Genomic DNA, 17,380 nt, shown 5'->3' with positions numbered 1-17,380 from the left:
CATAGAGCTCTGTACCTCCCGTTCCTTCAAGACTTTCCTAAAATGGGCCATAACATTGTCATTGAAATAGTCACAAGCACGGCTTGCAACAGCTGTGTCAGGGTGATTTTCATCTATAAAGGTTTGCAGTTCAACCCACTCTGCACACATTTCCTTAATCTTTGAAGTAGGCACAATGGATTCCACAACTGGCATAGGCTTCTCAGGGTTAGCCCCAAACCCTTCAAAATCTTTCTTAATTTCCATACTAATTCCCACCCTTTTTACCACAGGGTTGGCACTAGAAGCTTTCTTGGGGCCCATGGTCACTTATTTTCCACAAACAGCACCGAAAACACTGTAATAATACGAAATATTCCGAGTGTATGCTTGGATGTTACCGCGGAGGCTGGCTGGTAAACAATGGGACGGCCGGCACATGTGAGGGCACATTGGACGCGTCTCGGACGAAAATCGGTATGCGGGTTTTTAATCGGTATGCGGGGCAAAAATTTTGCGATAAAAGTAATCGTTATGCGGAAAAATCGCTATGCGATGCCATCGTTATGCGGGGGTCCACTGTATAATGGTAGTGAGTTTGTGTCAACCATCTTTCATATTGTTTTAATGTCATCTTTGCACCATTTATAACATTTCTGGTATATTTTTAAATGTTTATACAGTAGTGTACTGTACATATAGTGAAATAAAGAGAATACTAGAGAAAATCAACTCTAATATACATTTATGAATACTGGTCAGAGAGCCCATCGTTAGTCCGAGGCGTCGGTAAACAAGCATGTTGCTAAGTGACGAGAAGCTGTATACCATATATTATACAGGCCCATATCCCTTTATCCGAAACCCTTGGAGCCAGTAGTGTTTTGAATTTTGCCTGCCACTCTGGCTATCAGTTCTGGGTCATGCCACCACGTGGCAGCGTGACCCAGAACTGAGATGACTGATGCACACACTCCACGAAAAAACTTCGGTTTTCAGAACTTTTCGAATTTCAGAAAAGGGGATGTGGACCTGCAGCACATATTACGGACCGATGCACAAATTGTACCTAGATTGCTAAACTTTGCACCTGCATAATTCCATAAGTTTTCCATCAAATTTCATACTTTTGGAGTCATTACCCTCAAAAAAATTATCTACCATTTCAGAAGAAAAAATGAGGGGGATGGATTTTTTGACACTGAGAGCAAGTTTATTTTGGGGGTCTGGATAGTGAAAAGGTTAATTTTGGGGTTTGGACAATGAAAGGGTTAATTTTGGAGGTCTGGACAGTGAAAGGGTTAGTTTCAGGGATCTGGACAGCAAAAGGGTAAATTCCAATGCAATTCTATCCACTTCAACTTTGTTTTGCTAATGGATTCAGGGCATATCTCTCCTGCCTTTTACAACTGCTAGATCTTTACAGTGCAGTCCTGAGTGCTCTAGAAGACAGACTAAATGCAAAAGCATTCAGCAAATGCAATCATGAAGTGAGAGAAAAAAAAAATTGTGCAAAAGGAATAGCTACAAAAGTGGGCCGATGGATATTTAACTTGCTCCACTTCTGTTTCTCATTCTCATATCCAACATTAACAAGGCCATAAATCATAAAATCATAACAGGGATGTGTAATGTCACCATGGTTGTTTAATATATTTATAGATGGGGTTGTAAAAGAAGTAAATGCTAAGGTGTTCGGGAGAGGGGTGGGATTAAATTATGGGGAATCAAATTCAAAATGGGAATTGACACAGTTACTTTTTGCTGATGATACTGTGCTTATGGGAGATTCTAAAGAAAAATTGCAAAGGTTAGTGGATGAGTTTGAGAATGTGTGTAAAGGTAGAAAGTTGAAAGTGAACATAGAAAAGAGTAAGGTGATGAGGGTATCAAATGATTTAGATAAAGAAAAATTGGATATCAAATTGGGGAGGAGGAGTATGGAAGAAGTGAATGTTTTCAGATACTTGGGAGTTGACGTGTCGGCGGATGGATTTATGAAGGATGAGGTTAATCATAGAATTGATGAGGGAAAAAAGGTGAGTGGTGCGTTGAGGTATATGTGGAGTCAAAAAACGTTATCTATGGAGGCAAAGAAGGGAATGTATGAAAGTATAGTAGTACCAACACTCTTGTATGGATGTGAAGCTTGGGTGGTAAATGCAGCAGCGAGGAGACGGTTGGAAGCAGTGGAGATGTCCTGTCTAAGGGCAATGAGTGGTGTAAATATTATGCAGAAAATTCGGAGTGTGGAAATTAGGAGAAGGTGTGGAGTTAATAAAAGTATTAGTCAGAGGGCTGAAGAGGAATTGTTGAGGTGGTTTGGTCATTTAGAGAGAATGGATCAAAGTAGAATGACATGGAGAGAGTATAAATCTGTAGGGGAAGGAAGGCGGGATAGGGGTTGTCCACGAAAAAGTTGGAGGGAGGGGGTAAAGGAGGTTTTGTGGGCAAGGGGCTTGGACTTCCAGCAAGCATGCACGAGCATGTTAGATAGGAGTGAATGAAGACGAATGGTATTTGGGACCTGACGAGCTGTTCGAGTGTGTGCAGGGTAATATTTAATGAAGGGATTCAGGGAAACCGGTTATTTTTATATAGCCAGACTTGAGTCCTGGAAATGGGAAGTACAATGCCTGCACTTTAAAGGAGGGGTTTTGGATATCTTTATATGTATATGCTTCTAAACTGTTGCATTCTGGGCACCTCTGCAAAAAGAATGATTATGTATGAGTGAGGTGAAAGTGTTGAATGATGATGAAAGTACTTTCTTTTTGGAGATTTTCTTTCTTTTTGGGTCACCCTGCCTCAGTGGGAGACGGCCGACTTGTTAAAAAAAAATAAAAATAATGAGTACACTGAGAACGTGATGAGTGTCACAGGTCCCCAACTCCTCAACGCCTTCCCTCCATACAAACAGAAAATTACCAACAAATCTCTACTGGTCTTCATAAGTGAAATAAACAGGTTCCTCAAATCAGTGCCTGGCCAGCCAGGCTGTGTTTCTTACACTGGACTGTGTGCAGCCAGCAGTAACAGCCTTGTTGATCTGGCCTTGACCCTCCAGAAGTCCTAATCTGGGAATAGGCCATGGAAACATTGACCCCCAGGAAAGTACTTCAGGTATCCTTTAGCTAAGATATCCATTTCTTTTCATTCATAACATTAATAATCATTTCCTTCTCATCCGTACTACATCCACAAACATTCCTACTGAAAAACTTACTCCTTTTTCAGTACAGTAATCTTTACAGGAGAAAGAATTACTAACCCTTTTCTCCTGGCATTTTAGTCACCTTTTACAACATGCATTGCTTATGAAGGAAGAATTCTACTCCGTGGAGATGAAAGGAAATACTACAAAGACAAGAACTATTAAGAAATTAAAAGGAAACTCAGATGAGTATGTATCTACATACATGTACAACCAATATGTAGTATGAGCTAGGTGTAAGTAGTATCAGCAAGGTGTACCTGTTATCTTACATTTCTATGAGACAAAGAAAAGACACCAGCAATCTTACCAGCCTAAAAAAAAAATTACAGGTTCCTGTTTCACACACATATGGCAAGATAATTGGTTGTCATTTATCAACTAATTAAAAGAATTATTGGAAATTATTAAATTAATTTGTACATTTAAGGCAGAATGTGGTTACTGAGTGTGATTTTTGCCCTTGATGTGCCAAGGAAGTAGGAATCTAGTGTGACAGACCTTCAATATGAAAGGATTTCAGTTTCAAAAGTAATACTCATGAATAGTCTGGTCCCCTACTTTTTGCTTAAAAGTCTGGACTTTAAACCTCAACCCATACCTATAAAAAGTAATTACAGACTTGTAGCTACAGTAGCAAAGCTTGTGGGGCATCATCTTCAAGATTTAACCTAAAATATCAAAGTTTTTTTCAAGTTTTAACTGTAACAGATACAGTCTCCTGTTGTAACTCATTCCAATGGTCTACTATTACATTCACAGTATAATCAGTACATGTTTACCTTGTTGGTAATGACAGTGTTAGAAAATCTTTATTTCATATTCTTTCATAAACTTTCATGTACCTATTTGTCTCATCTTTTTCTATACAGCAGCAGCATACTGTAATACTGATGTATCCAAATTTGCTAAATAAAAAAACTTTGCCTACAATCAGACAAAGCTGAGTCTAACACTGTTAGCCTTTCTTCATACTTCATATTGTTTGTAGAACTTGGAGACACCATACCATACCACTACTGACGTTGAGTGGTGTGCGAGCCACAAACTAGGGTTTGCCGTAGCTCAATATTCCAAAAAAATTATTATATAAAAAAAAAACGATGCCACTGGCAAAGAAATAGAGAGCCTATTATTTTATTTTTATATTGAATGCCTACACTTAAAATGTTTGGATAAGCACTATACTACATGCACTAACATGTTTCCAAAAGTGAGATCTATTTTTTTTCAAACTATCTCGAAAGTACCAATTTTAAAAATTCTTAGTTAAAAATCTTTCTCCTACTCATCATTAGACAACTGACAAGCAGGAAAGTAGTGTTAGATGTTAAGAGGAATGAAAACCAAGGTAATACTGTTAAGTGTTAAGAGGAGTGAAACATTACAACCATCACACACTTCTGTGCCTCACGAAAACTTCAGAGGCGCTACATTTGCAAGTGAAAACTGCCTTCATAAAAAGTGCACCACTTACTCTTGTTTTTCAAAATAATACTTTATTACACAAAGAATGGTGAGGAAAATCATGAAACTCAACCACCATGATGAAGCCTCTGCTAAGGTACCTCGACGCACTGTGGAAAGTACAGTAGTTTGTGATACAAATGCAACATTTACGGTAGTTGAAAAATATAGAGTAAAATAGTGAAGAAATAAATGGTAGAATTAGGAGTCATAATGAGAAATTTAAATTAACAGATGAAAAAAACACAAAAGCATATACACCAATGTTCAATGATACATGTGTACACACACATTTTGCTCCATGTGTGATATGCTCGTATTTCTGGTACAAATTTTCCAAGAAATGTGGATTCCTTGTTTTACAATGTCTATTTTCATTTAGCTTAGTGTATGATCCCAATATAAAAAGCCAACCATAGAGTATTGCTTAATAAATAGCCACTCCTAGGTAGTAGGTTGGTAGACAGCAACCACCCAGGGAGGTACTACCGTCCTGCCAAGTGAGTGTAAAACGAAAGCCTGTAATTGTTTTACATGATGGTAGAACTGCTGGTGTCTTTTGTCTGTCTCATAAACATGCAAGATTTCAGGTATGTCTTGCTTCTTCTACTTACACTTAGGTCACACTACACATACATGTACAAGCATATATATACACACACCCCTCTGGGTTTTCTTCTATTTTCTTTCTAGTTCTTGTTCTTGTTTATTTCCTCTTATCTCCATGGGGAAGTGGAACAGAATTCTTCCTCCGTAAGCCATGCGTGTCGTAAGAGGCAACTAAAATGCCAGGAGCACGGGGCTAGTAACCTCTTCTCCTGTATATATTACTAAATGTAAAAGGAAAAACTTCCGTTTTTCCTTTTGGGCCACCCCGCCTCGGTGGGATACGGCAGGTGTGTTGAAAGAAAGAAGAAATAGTCACTGGATTTCCCGCACCTAAATTTGCTTCTGGGTGCTCTATCCTATGGATAATAATGTTAATGAAATTTGATCAATATTTAGAGATCCTAGGTAGTAGGCTGGTAGACAGCAACCACCCAGGAAGGTACTTATGTCCTGCCAAGTGAGTGTGAAATGGAAACCTGCAATTGTTTTACATGATGGGAGGATGATTATACCTTTGAAGAGTTTCGAGAGTTTCACTACTCTCGGAGCCCGGCCATGGGCCAGGCTCATTTGTGTCTTTTCCTGTCTCATAAACATGTAAGGCTTCAGGTACATCTTGCTACTTCTACTTACACTTAGGTTACACTACACATGCATGTATAAGCATATATATACAAACCCCCTCTGGGTTTTCTTCTATTTTCTTCCTAGTTCTTGTTTATTTCTGCTTATCTCCATGGGAAAGTGAAACTGTCTTCTTCCTCTATAAGCCATGCATGTTGTAAGAGATGACTAAAATGCTGGGAGCAAGGGGCTAGTAACCCCTTATCCTGTATATATTACTAAATTTAAACAGAGAAATTTTTGTTTTTCTTTGTTGGTCCACCCTGCCTTGGTGGAATATGGCCGGTTTGTTGAATGAAAGATTTAAAGAGATATCACCAATATTTGATGAAACAAAACTTACAGCAATATTTGTCAGTGTCTACATACTTGTGATGGATGCAATGCATGATAATCTGTGGATGGGTGACAAACACAATGTCTAACACTCCACTCTAGAAATGAACCCTCCCAAATACAAAGGATTCATTTTCTACAAAATGTGTGCAATGTACATAACTGTAAAGTTTTATCCTTATATTTTAGTTATAAAAACAGTGCTTATAGTAAGGCCTCCATATTCCCTAGATGTTTCTGGAGACCCCGTGATTATGAAAACATTGGCAAAATCACTCATGAACAATGAAGGAGGGGATGGAGGAATGTTGGAGAGTACAAGTTGGCCCTGCTTATACAGAAGGTTAGGTTCTGGGCTACTGCTGTAAAGTGAAAATCGATGTAAAGTGAAACATAGCTTTTTTTTTTTTTCTACTTTCAAATGCATATAAAAGCCTGATAACATATTTACACTGTCATATTTAGTGAGCAACAGAGTTAGGCCTAAAAAATGCATATACAGTACACACATTACTTACAAGTCTTACAAGGCATATTTTTCATCATCATTAGCACATTATCACTGTTACGATGTATCGTACACAACATATTTGCCAATATCCCAAACCCCTCCTTTCAGGCATTGTACTTCCCATTTCCAGGACTCAAGTCCGACTATATGAAAATAACCGGTTTCCCTGAATCCCTTCACTAAATATTACCCTGCTCACACTCCAACAGATCGTCAGGTCCCAAGTACCATTCGTCTCCATTCACTCCTATCTAACACGCTCACGCATTACTTACCTTAAAATATTTTCATCCTTAGCTTATTGTTACGATGTATCGTAATTTTTCTTTTCTTTTTCATATAATACTACCTCGCTAGCTGCTTCGGTAATAGCTAAATCGAAGCCGCTGGATCGTCGTAGTATTATCGTATTCATCCTTCATCATTTTGATACGGTTAATTAGGTAAGCTCAACCTAGTCAGAGTTGGGTTGTTAAGTGACATCATAATTTGGCGGCTTCTGGTCTCCCGAGGTTACTTACCATTCACAAGGCTTGTTCCCAGCAGTCACTCACCGGCAAGCTCTGAGGACAGGTCTACTCTACATAGACTCTGCCTCGCCTACCCTGCATTTGGAGAAGCCGGTCCAGCTCATCGTTTCAAAGACTGGCTTACTGTATTTGCATATACATATATACGTATTTCCTAGGCAAAGACTTGCCGGAAATTGGAGTTTTCTCAGATATTGAGAAAGTGGTACCCCACCTGAGCTGTATATAGTGATTTCTACTGTATAGACAAAGATTATCAATTTCATATATTTAAGCATTAGAATTGCTTATGATTTAACGGGCCCAAACTATTTAAAAGTGAATGTATTCTTATTCATATATTCTAGATGAAGTTAAATATGTTCATTAAAACTAACATAATAGTGACGACCTTGTCTTGATTCACCCCTAGTTTTTGAAGATTGATGAAATTGAGATATCAAGGAAATTGGTTTATTAATAGTATTACGAAAAAAGGAGACTCCTCCCCTTGTTGAGGAGAAAGCAATGTAACCCGGGATAAACAATAACTTTTTAAAAACAAGCTCCTATTCGTAATACTTATAGTGAGTGGTGACTATATCTGCTGTAGGAAGTCTGAATAAATGAAAAATGGGTATAACTGAAAACCACTACATTAGTGAAATGCTGTAAAGCGGGGCCTGCCTGTATGTGGCAATGAATGTGTTGGCCACAGACACCAGTCAAAGTAGAATGACTTGGAGAGCATATAAATCTGTAGAGGAAGGAAGGCAGGGTAAGGGTCGTCCTCGAAAAGGCTGGAAGGAGAGGGTAAAGGAGGTTTTGTGGGAGAGGGGCTTGGACTTTCAGCAAGCATGTGTGAGCATGTTAGATAAGAGTGAATGGAGATGAATGGTTTTTGGGACCTGACGAGCTGTTGGAGTATACACTGGGTAATATTTTATGAATGGATTCAGGGAAACCGGTTAGCCAGACTTGAGTCCTGGAAATGGGAAGTACAATGCCTGCACTTTAAAGGAGGGGTTTGGGATATTGGCAGTTTGGAAGGACTTCTAAACTGTCGTATCTGAGCACCTCTGCAAAGACAGTGATTATGTATGAGTGAGGTGAAAGTGTTGAATGATGATGAAAGTTTTTCTTTTTGGGGATTTTCTTTCTTTTCAGGTCACCCTGCCTCAGTGGGAGACAACCAACGTGTTAAAATGATAAAAAAAAAAAGAGGAGACAATCTCAGGAGATTGACTGATCTGTTTATTTCAACCCCCTTCTGGGTTGAAATATGTCACTTCCCTCATCATTATTGCTGTGGTCAATATCACGTAATGATATACAGTAGGGCCCCGCTTTACGGCGTTCCGCTCTACAGCGTTCTGCTAATACGGTCATTTCAAATTATGACCAAAACTCGCTATACGGCTCCCCCCCCACCTGACTTTCTAATACGGTCACCGCATCCCACCTGGTTTGTTTACATTCTCTGTGAGATCCAAGCACTAAGTCTCTCCATTATGTCTGGAAACAACAAAATTTCAAGTGTTTTTAAAAGTTATTTCATATTTTATATATACTCTGATAATTATACTTATGTATACCTGTACCTAAATAAACTTACATACTGTGCTGGCGTGCAGGTACACATTAAAATCAGTAAGAGTGTCTTGTATCTCGAGACGTCATATTAGTAATAATAATAATAATAATAATCATCGAGTCTCATTAAATGTCGTATATTACGTTAATATACATATTTTCATTAATCCATCCATGATATTTTTTTCAAAATTATATAATAAACACGATACATAACATATAAAGATGATATATACACCCCACAATAGAATAAATAAACATAAATATGAGATGGCGTAGCCAGATAACTTGTACAAGTGATGGCAAGAATAACATTTTCTCTAGTCTAACATAAGAGAAAATGTGTTACTGGGGGTAACTGTAAAAAATTATTCCTTTTGTATGTATGTAAGTTTATTCAGGTATACACAAATACAGTTACATAGATTATCATACATAACAGCATATGTGTAGAGAACCTGGGATAACCCAAAAAAGTCAGACAGAGTGACTTCTTTCCACTGCCTTCACTCAGAGTGTTCTTCTTTATTTATTCTACCGTATCAATGTAGAGACAACTTGTACACAATGTAACATGTACACAAACCAGACATGTACACTTTGTTGTTTACAAAACTTACGTTCGCCTGGTTTATTTACATAACTCTGCGCCTGTCCTCCCTCATGTACTCATTCTCTCTCTCTCTCATTTACTCGTTTTATCTTGTTTACTCACCCCTGACCCTACATTAAGACTACAAATATTTTAAGGTAAGTAATGAGTGAACTGTATATGCATTTTATCGCTCATCTCACCCTAGATTAAGACTATAAATATTTTAAGGTAAGTAATGAGTGCACTATGTGTGTATTGCACTTTATTATTGTTTTTTGATGCTTAGTTCTATTGCTAACTTAATATATGTTAGTGTAAACTTGTTATCTAGTATTTGTATACATTTATAAGGAAAAAAAGGGTGTTCCACTTTACGGCGATTTCCGCTTTACGGCAGTGACCTGGAACCTAACCTGCCGTATAAGTGGGGCCCTACTGTACATACCTTTTCCTGTGTAAAAACAGCTTAAGCATTTCACTGTTGCAACCCCCAAAATTAAAAGTGCTGGAAGTGCCATGATTTAAAAAAAAAAATCTAATGAAATGATCATTTTTTCTGAAGGTAATGACACCAAAAATAAAAAATTGGATGGTAAATTTACAGAATAATGCAGGTGTAAAGTTAGCAGTCTGGAGACAATTTATACATCAAAAATTTTGCTCACTTCTCAGTTCTGTTTTAAGCCAATTTCATTGCTCAATTCGACAAAATTTCTGCTATTTCAGTAGTATGCACTCATGATTATGGGTGCAAGAAAGTGTTCATTCAACCATCAGAACTACTCTATAACTTGCCCAGCAGTTGGCAATTTGACCAATTTTACACAAACTTCAACATATTCCAGTTTTAAAAAGAGTAGAAAAAATAACTTAAACATTCCAGCCACCAAAGCAACCTATCCTCTGTTCATTACACACGTCCCCAGGCCTCTCCTATATAACATTTGCCTCTACGTATTTTAAATCCATCATTAAAAAAAAAGTTTTACCCTATTTCCTTGATAATAAAATACAGTGGAACCTCAGTTTTCGTGATTAATCCATTCTAAAAAGTCTGACGAAAACTGAATCATACGAAAACTGAAGCAATATTTCCCATAAGAAATAATGTAAATCCAATTAATCCATTCCAGAGACCCAAAAATATTAACAAAAAATACATTTTATAGAGAATAACTATAGTTTTACATACAGAAAACAATGATAAATAAATATAAATGACTAATGAAATAGATGAATGAACACTTAACATCACTTTTACCTATATTGAAGACTCTTGTTGGCGAATGGAAGACGGTGAGGAGGGGGGGAGGAGGAGGAAAGGTTACTGTTTGGAAGGGGAATCCTCTTCCATTAGGACTTCAGGTATCAAGGCCCTATCTGGGGTTACCACTCTTCTTTGTCATTTACTAGCACTAGGACCAGCTTGAGTCACTGTACCCCTGTTGCACAAAAAATCTGTCCAGAGGTGTCTGTTTCTGGTGCCACTTTAAGATTTGCCTAAAATGGGACAAGGCATTGTCACTGAACATGTTGCAGACATGGCTTGCAACAGCTTTGTTAGGGTGATATTTCTCCACAAAACTTAGCAACTCACTCCACTTTGCACACATATCCTTAATCACAGAAGAAGGCACATTCACCTGCCTCTCTTCTTCCTCCTCTGAAGCAATTGCCTCAGCTGTGGTCTGTTGTTGTTCCAGTTGAAGGCCTTGCAGCTCTTCATTGGCTATCTCTTCCCTGGGGTTGTCCACAATTCTTCCACATTCTGGTCACTCAATGAGAAACAAAGGCAGACTGAGTCACAAATGCATGGGATGCTTTGTGTGGGTGCTTATTGGCTGAGTCACGCGGATGTGTTTCGTATGGACCATTTTCAACTCTACGAAAACTGAGAGGATACATGAAAACTGGGACAAAATTTAGATGAAAAAAGTCATCAAAAACCGAATCCTACAAAAACTGGGGCATACAAAAACTGAGGTTCCACTGTATTTCCAAGGACTCTTCCTGGTTTAGGCTATCTCAATAATTGAAACAGACCTAGTAAAAATCCATAAAACAGATCATGTGTTTAGGGGCCCTACTCTTCCTCTGGAAAGTCACCAAAAATCAGATATTTCTGCTACTTTGTGTCCTATTTCAAGCCACTGCAAATTGTGAAACTGACCCAAATCTATTTCACTTGTGGGTCTTCCAGTCTATCAACTGATACCAAGAAACAGCCAATAAAACCATAAAACACCACCCAAGGAAACCTCCCAAAGTTTTTTTAAATTAAACGCAAGGTCAGAGGTTTGCTTTTTCCTAACATGCACTGTGTGGGGCAGGATTCTTTTTTTATTTAGTGCATACACATGCATGCACACACACGTATGTACATGGACATATTTTTTTTTTTCAACACGTAGGCCATCTCCCACCTAGGCAGGGTGCCCAAAAAAGAAACACTTTCATCATCATTCACACAATCACTGTCTTTGCAAAGGAGCCCAGTTGTGGCAGTTCAGATGTTACTCCAAACAGCCGATATCCTTTAATCTTTTTACTGTCGAGACCCCTGCTCACAAACTTGCTCTCAGTGTTGAAGAATTAAAAAAAAAAAAAATTGTGAAATGATAGAGAATCTTTCCCAATGGTAATGACACCAAAAGTATGAAATTTGATGGAAAACTTACAGAATTATGCTTCCATGAAGTCAGTGGTCTCGGCGATATTTATGCATTGGCGATTTTGCCCACTTTGAGCCTTATTTTCAGCCAATTCCATTGTTCTAGTCGACATAGTTATTTCGCTAGAATTCCTTTTGTTCTATCGACTGAGTACAAGAAACCGCCTGTTTACTGATTTCAACTACCCAATAAAGTAAACAGAAATTGGTAATTTGGTCAATTTCATACATAATTCAAGGAAGGCCAATTTCAAAATAGGGTCCAGAATTAACACTGCAAACATTCCTAGCACTAAAATAACATTTTCTCTGTTCATTGGTCACGTTTCCAGGCCCCTTTTATATTATGGCTGCTTTCCATTTTGAATTTTTTTTTCATACAAAATAAAAGATTTACTGTTATGCAGACTACTGCATTATTGTCAAAATAGTATAAATAATATCAGTGCATCTGTGAAAGCATATCAGACCCACCAGTTGACATGTATTGGATGCATGACCCGATTTGTTTACTCTTGAACATCAGCAAAAAATCAAACATTTCTGCTAATCTGAGCTCAATTTGAAAGTACTTTTATTCCGTAAACCATTCAAAATCAGCTCTAGTTCTGTAATATATCTTCCATTCTATCAAATGAGACCAAGAAAACGAGGAAATAACCATAAATACCATACGAAAATATACTGCAAAGTCTTTGTTTGAAACAAAAAACAAGGTTGGAGTTTTTTTTCTCTCATCCTGCACTGTTTGCTGCAGTATTTTTTTATACTGCGCACACTAACCACTCAGACCCATTCTCTCATATGTAGGCCAACCAGCTTTCTCCCGCAAGATTGGAATCAGTAGAAAAACGGCTGATACCACAGATACTTTTTTAAAATATTAATAGTACATGTGTGCTTAAAAATATCAACATTAACACTCCACCTCATGATTATGAGTTACACATGCGTGCGCACATGCACTTGCACACACACACTGTATGAAAATCATACAGTATTTGTGTAATTTACTACCACCATTCAAATCTTCATCTATATTGTGACATACCTTGGGATTTACGGTAAAATGCATTGTTACCCTCTACGGGGATTGGATGAGCTTCTGTATTTAACACCCATTCATCCAAACTCAGAAGAGAGTCATCTGAGAATATCAAGTACAGGTACTGTGGAAATAAGAAAGGAATTATGTAAATAAAAATTAGCACAAAAGTTGTCATAAACTGAAAATATATAAAAAAACACTCAGCTTACATCATTTGTACTTTCTCACTAATAAGAAATGCTGGGAATCAAGTGAAAGTTAATAAAAAAAAAAATTGTCATTATTTTGGAAGGGGGAAATGGGGAGAGGAAATAATTAACTTAAGAGATGTCTGACCAAGAGAAGTTTGGAATATACCCAAATTTTTCCATATATTTTTCAATTTGATTAGTGCATTTTTTTTTGTAACACTTACCAGTTTTCAAACATAACCTACATTCCTTCTGAGAGTCTACACTCTATAAAAATGAGTGTAAGTGGACAGATTTTAAACAATGTTAGGAAGAGTTTATCATTCACTCAATCAAGCAATTTCAGCAAATGTATATAAGCATATTAAACAGAAATTATATAACTCACTATAATTAATAAATAAAAGTAGGCTTGTTTATAAAGAGCTTCATGGCAAGGCAAACTATGCAAGTCACAGCTCTATATAAAAATATAATATTTATCAAGCTTATTTTAACCCTTAAATGGTCCAAACATATATATACGTTCACCTGCGCAGCACCCCGAATATTTTGAGAAAAAACTAAATTTTTTATAGGAAAAAAGAGCATATGGTACCCAGGCATTCCCAAATTTTTCATATAGTGCACAATGAGTGTGCACACCCATTCTCTCATGCCTAGGCGGCTCAGGCCTAACATGCCAATGTTGAATGAATGACAAATGAAACGTATATATACGTTTGGGGCACTACACGAGAGAATGCACTGTATACAGGAAGGCCCCACTTATACGGCTGGTTAGGTTCCAGGCTACCGCCGTAAAGCGGAAACCGCCGTAAAGTGGAACACCCTTTTTTTCCACTTACAAATGCATACAAACACTAGATAACAAGTTTACACTAACATATATTAAGTTAGCAATAGAACCAGGCATCAAAAAACAATAAAAAAGTACAATACACACATAGTGCACTCATTACTTACCTTAAAATATTTATAGTCTTAATCTAGGGTGAGACAAGTAGTATTTATTGTAAGAAATCAAGTGTGGTATGTATGGTAGTCAGCCAGGCTACCATACCAGGCCACCCCACCCACACATACAATTCTATGATATTTAAGCATCCCAGAGCGATAAAATGTATATACAGTTCACTCATTACTTACCTTAAAATATAGGGTGAGATGAGTAGTATTTATTGTAAAAAATCAAGTGTGGTATGTATGGTAGTCAGCCGGTCTACCATACCAGGCCAACCCACCTACACATAATATTCTATTACATTTAAGCATCCCAGAGCGATAAAATGTATATACAGTTCACTCATTACTTACCTTAAAATATTTGTAGTCTTAATGTAGGGTCAGGAGTAAGTAAATGAGATAAAACGAATAAATGAGAGAGAGAAAGAATGAGTGCATGAGAGAGGACAGGCGCAGAGTTATGTAAACAAACCAGGTGAAGGTAAGTTTTGTAAACGAAGTGTACACGTCTGGTTTGTGTACAAGTTACATTGTGTACAGGTTGTCTCTACATTGATACGGTAGAATAAATAAAGAAGAACACTCCCATTCTCATGTAACATCATTTTGAGAAGAAATGATGCTCTGAGTGAAGGCAATGGAAATAAGTCACTCTGACTTTTTTGGGTTATCCTAGGTTCTCTACACATATGTTGTTATGTATGATAATCTATGTAACTGTATTTGTGTATACCTGAATAAACTTACTTACATACATATGAAAGGAATAATTTTCTACAGTTACCCCCAGTAACACATTTTCTCTTATGTTAGATTAGAGAAAATGTTATTCTTGGCATCACTTGTACAAGTTATCTGGCTACCACATCTCATATTTATGTTTATTTATTCTATTGTAGGGTGTATTTATCATCTTTTTATGTTATGTATCGTGTTTATTATATAATTTTGAAAAAAATATCATGGATGGATTAATGAAAATGTGTATATTAACGTAATATACAACATTTAATGAGACTCGGTGATTATTATTATTATTATTATTAGCATTTCTAATATGGCGTCACTTGTGCAAGTCGTCTGCTACCACATCTCATATTTATGTTTATTTATTCTATTGTGGGGTGTATTTATCATCTTTTTATGTTATGTATCGTGTTTATTATATAATTTTGAAAAAATATCATAGATGGATTAATGAAAATGTGTATTTAACGTAATATACGACATTTAAATGAGACTCGATGATTATTATTATCATTACTAATATGACGTCTGGAGACATAAGACACTCTTACTGATTTTAATGTGTACCTGCACGCCAGCACAGTATGTAAGTTTATTTAAGTACAGGTATACATAAGTATAATTATCAGAGTATATATAAAATATGAAATAACTTTTAAAAACATTTGAAATTTTGGAGTTTCCAGACAAAATGGAGAGACTTAGTGCTTACTGAGCTCACGAAGAATGTAAACAAACAAGGTGGGGCGCGGTGACCGTATTAGAAAGTCAGGTGGGGGGAGCCGTATAGCGAGTTTTGGTCATAATTTGAAATGACCGTATTAGCGGAAAGCCGTAAAGTGAAACGCCATAAAGCGGGGCCCTGCTGTATATACGTTTGGACCGTTTAAGGGTTAAAAGGAACAGCTATATACAGTATGGCATTACCCTATTCCAGTGAAAATAATTACCCTTGAGTAATTTGAAAATCATTATTGTGATATATTTAATCCTGTAATATAAGAGCACCAAACAAGTTTTCTAAACAAATTCATCTCTCTTAACCCTTTCAGGGTCGACAGGCCCTCTCAGAGACTTGTTTTCAGGGTCAGCCAAATTTAAAAAAAAAAAAAAAATTTTCTTATGAAAAGATAGAGAATCTTTTCCCGATCGTAATAACACCAAAAGTACGAAATTTGATGGAAAACTTACGGAATTATGCTCTCGCGAAGTTAGCGGTCTCGACGATGTTTAAGCATTGGCAATTTTGCCCACTTTCAGCCCTATTTTCGGCCAATTCCAGTGTACTTGTCAACAAAAATCATAACTATTTCGCTAGAACTCCGTTTTTTCTATTGAATGAGTACAAGAAACCACCCATTTACTGATTTCAACTATCCAATACAGTGGTCAGAATTTAGCAATTTTGCCAATTTCACACAAATTTCAGAAGATGCCAATTTCCGAATAGGGTCCAGAATAAACAAGAAGACATTCCTGGCACTAAAATAACATTTCCTTTGTTCATTAGTCATGTCCCCATGCCCCTCTTACATTCTTTTGCTTTCCACTTTGAATTTTTATTCTCACAAAAAAATAGAAGATTTACTGTTATGCAGACTACTGCATTGGTGTAGAAATGGTATAAATAATATCAGTGCACTTGTGAAAGAATATCAGACTCACCAGTTGACGTGTATTGGACGCATAGCATGATTTGTTTACTTTTGAACTTTGGCAAAAATCGAACATTTCTGCTACTTTGAGCTCAATTTCAAGGTACTTTTCTTTGTAAAACCAGTCAAAATCATCTCAATTTCTGTAATATGTCTTCCATTCTATGAAATGAGACCAGGAAAACTAGAATACAACAATAAATACCATACGAAAATACAGTGCAAAGTCACTGTTTTAATCCAAAAACACGGTCAAAGTTTTTTTTCTCATTACGCACTGTGTGCTGCAGGATTTTTTTTATACCACACACACTGACCACACAGACCCATTCTTTCATATGTAGGCCTACCAGTTTTCTCTCACTAGATTTGAGGGCGCTAGAATTTAGGCGTACTAGTACGGCCGAAACCCTGAAAGGGTTAATTTTATTTTGTATGATCAACCTTCCAGTTCATCACTATCCTTGCTTAACCCTTTCAGTGTCTTCAATGTATGTAAGTACATACATGCGCGCACAAGTGTATGCACGTCTCTCACTGAGGTAGGGTGACCTGAAAAAGAAGAAACAATTTCACCATCACTGACTCCATTACTGTCTTGCCAAAGGTGAGCCAATACTTCAGCTCAGATGCTCTTCCACACTGCAATATCCTCAGCCCTCCTT

General features: G+C 37.1%; 1 protein-coding gene across 1 annotated transcript in view; it reads right to left on the bottom strand.

Annotated features, from left to right (window-relative positions):
* Positions 1–17,380, bottom strand: part of alpha-Man-Ia (alpha-Mannosidase class I a) — a gene marked incomplete at its 5' end in the record, with an annotated part of 54,708 nt that overhangs the window by 12,305 nt on the left and 25,023 nt on the right. Inside the window, 1 exon segment of the mRNA XM_070081437.1 lies at positions 13,160–13,277. Coding sequence (XP_069937538.1) covers positions 13,160–13,277 — 118 coding nt within the window.

This window comes from Cherax quadricarinatus, unplaced genomic scaffold (genome assembly GCF_038502225.1).
Source record: "Cherax quadricarinatus isolate ZL_2023a unplaced genomic scaffold, ASM3850222v1 Contig2728, whole genome shotgun sequence".
In the NCBI taxonomy this organism is placed as follows: Eukaryota; Metazoa; Arthropoda; class Malacostraca; order Decapoda; family Parastacidae; genus Cherax; species Cherax quadricarinatus.
The sequence above is the reverse complement of the archived record's forward strand: the minus strand, read 5'-3'. Positions and strand labels throughout refer to the sequence as shown.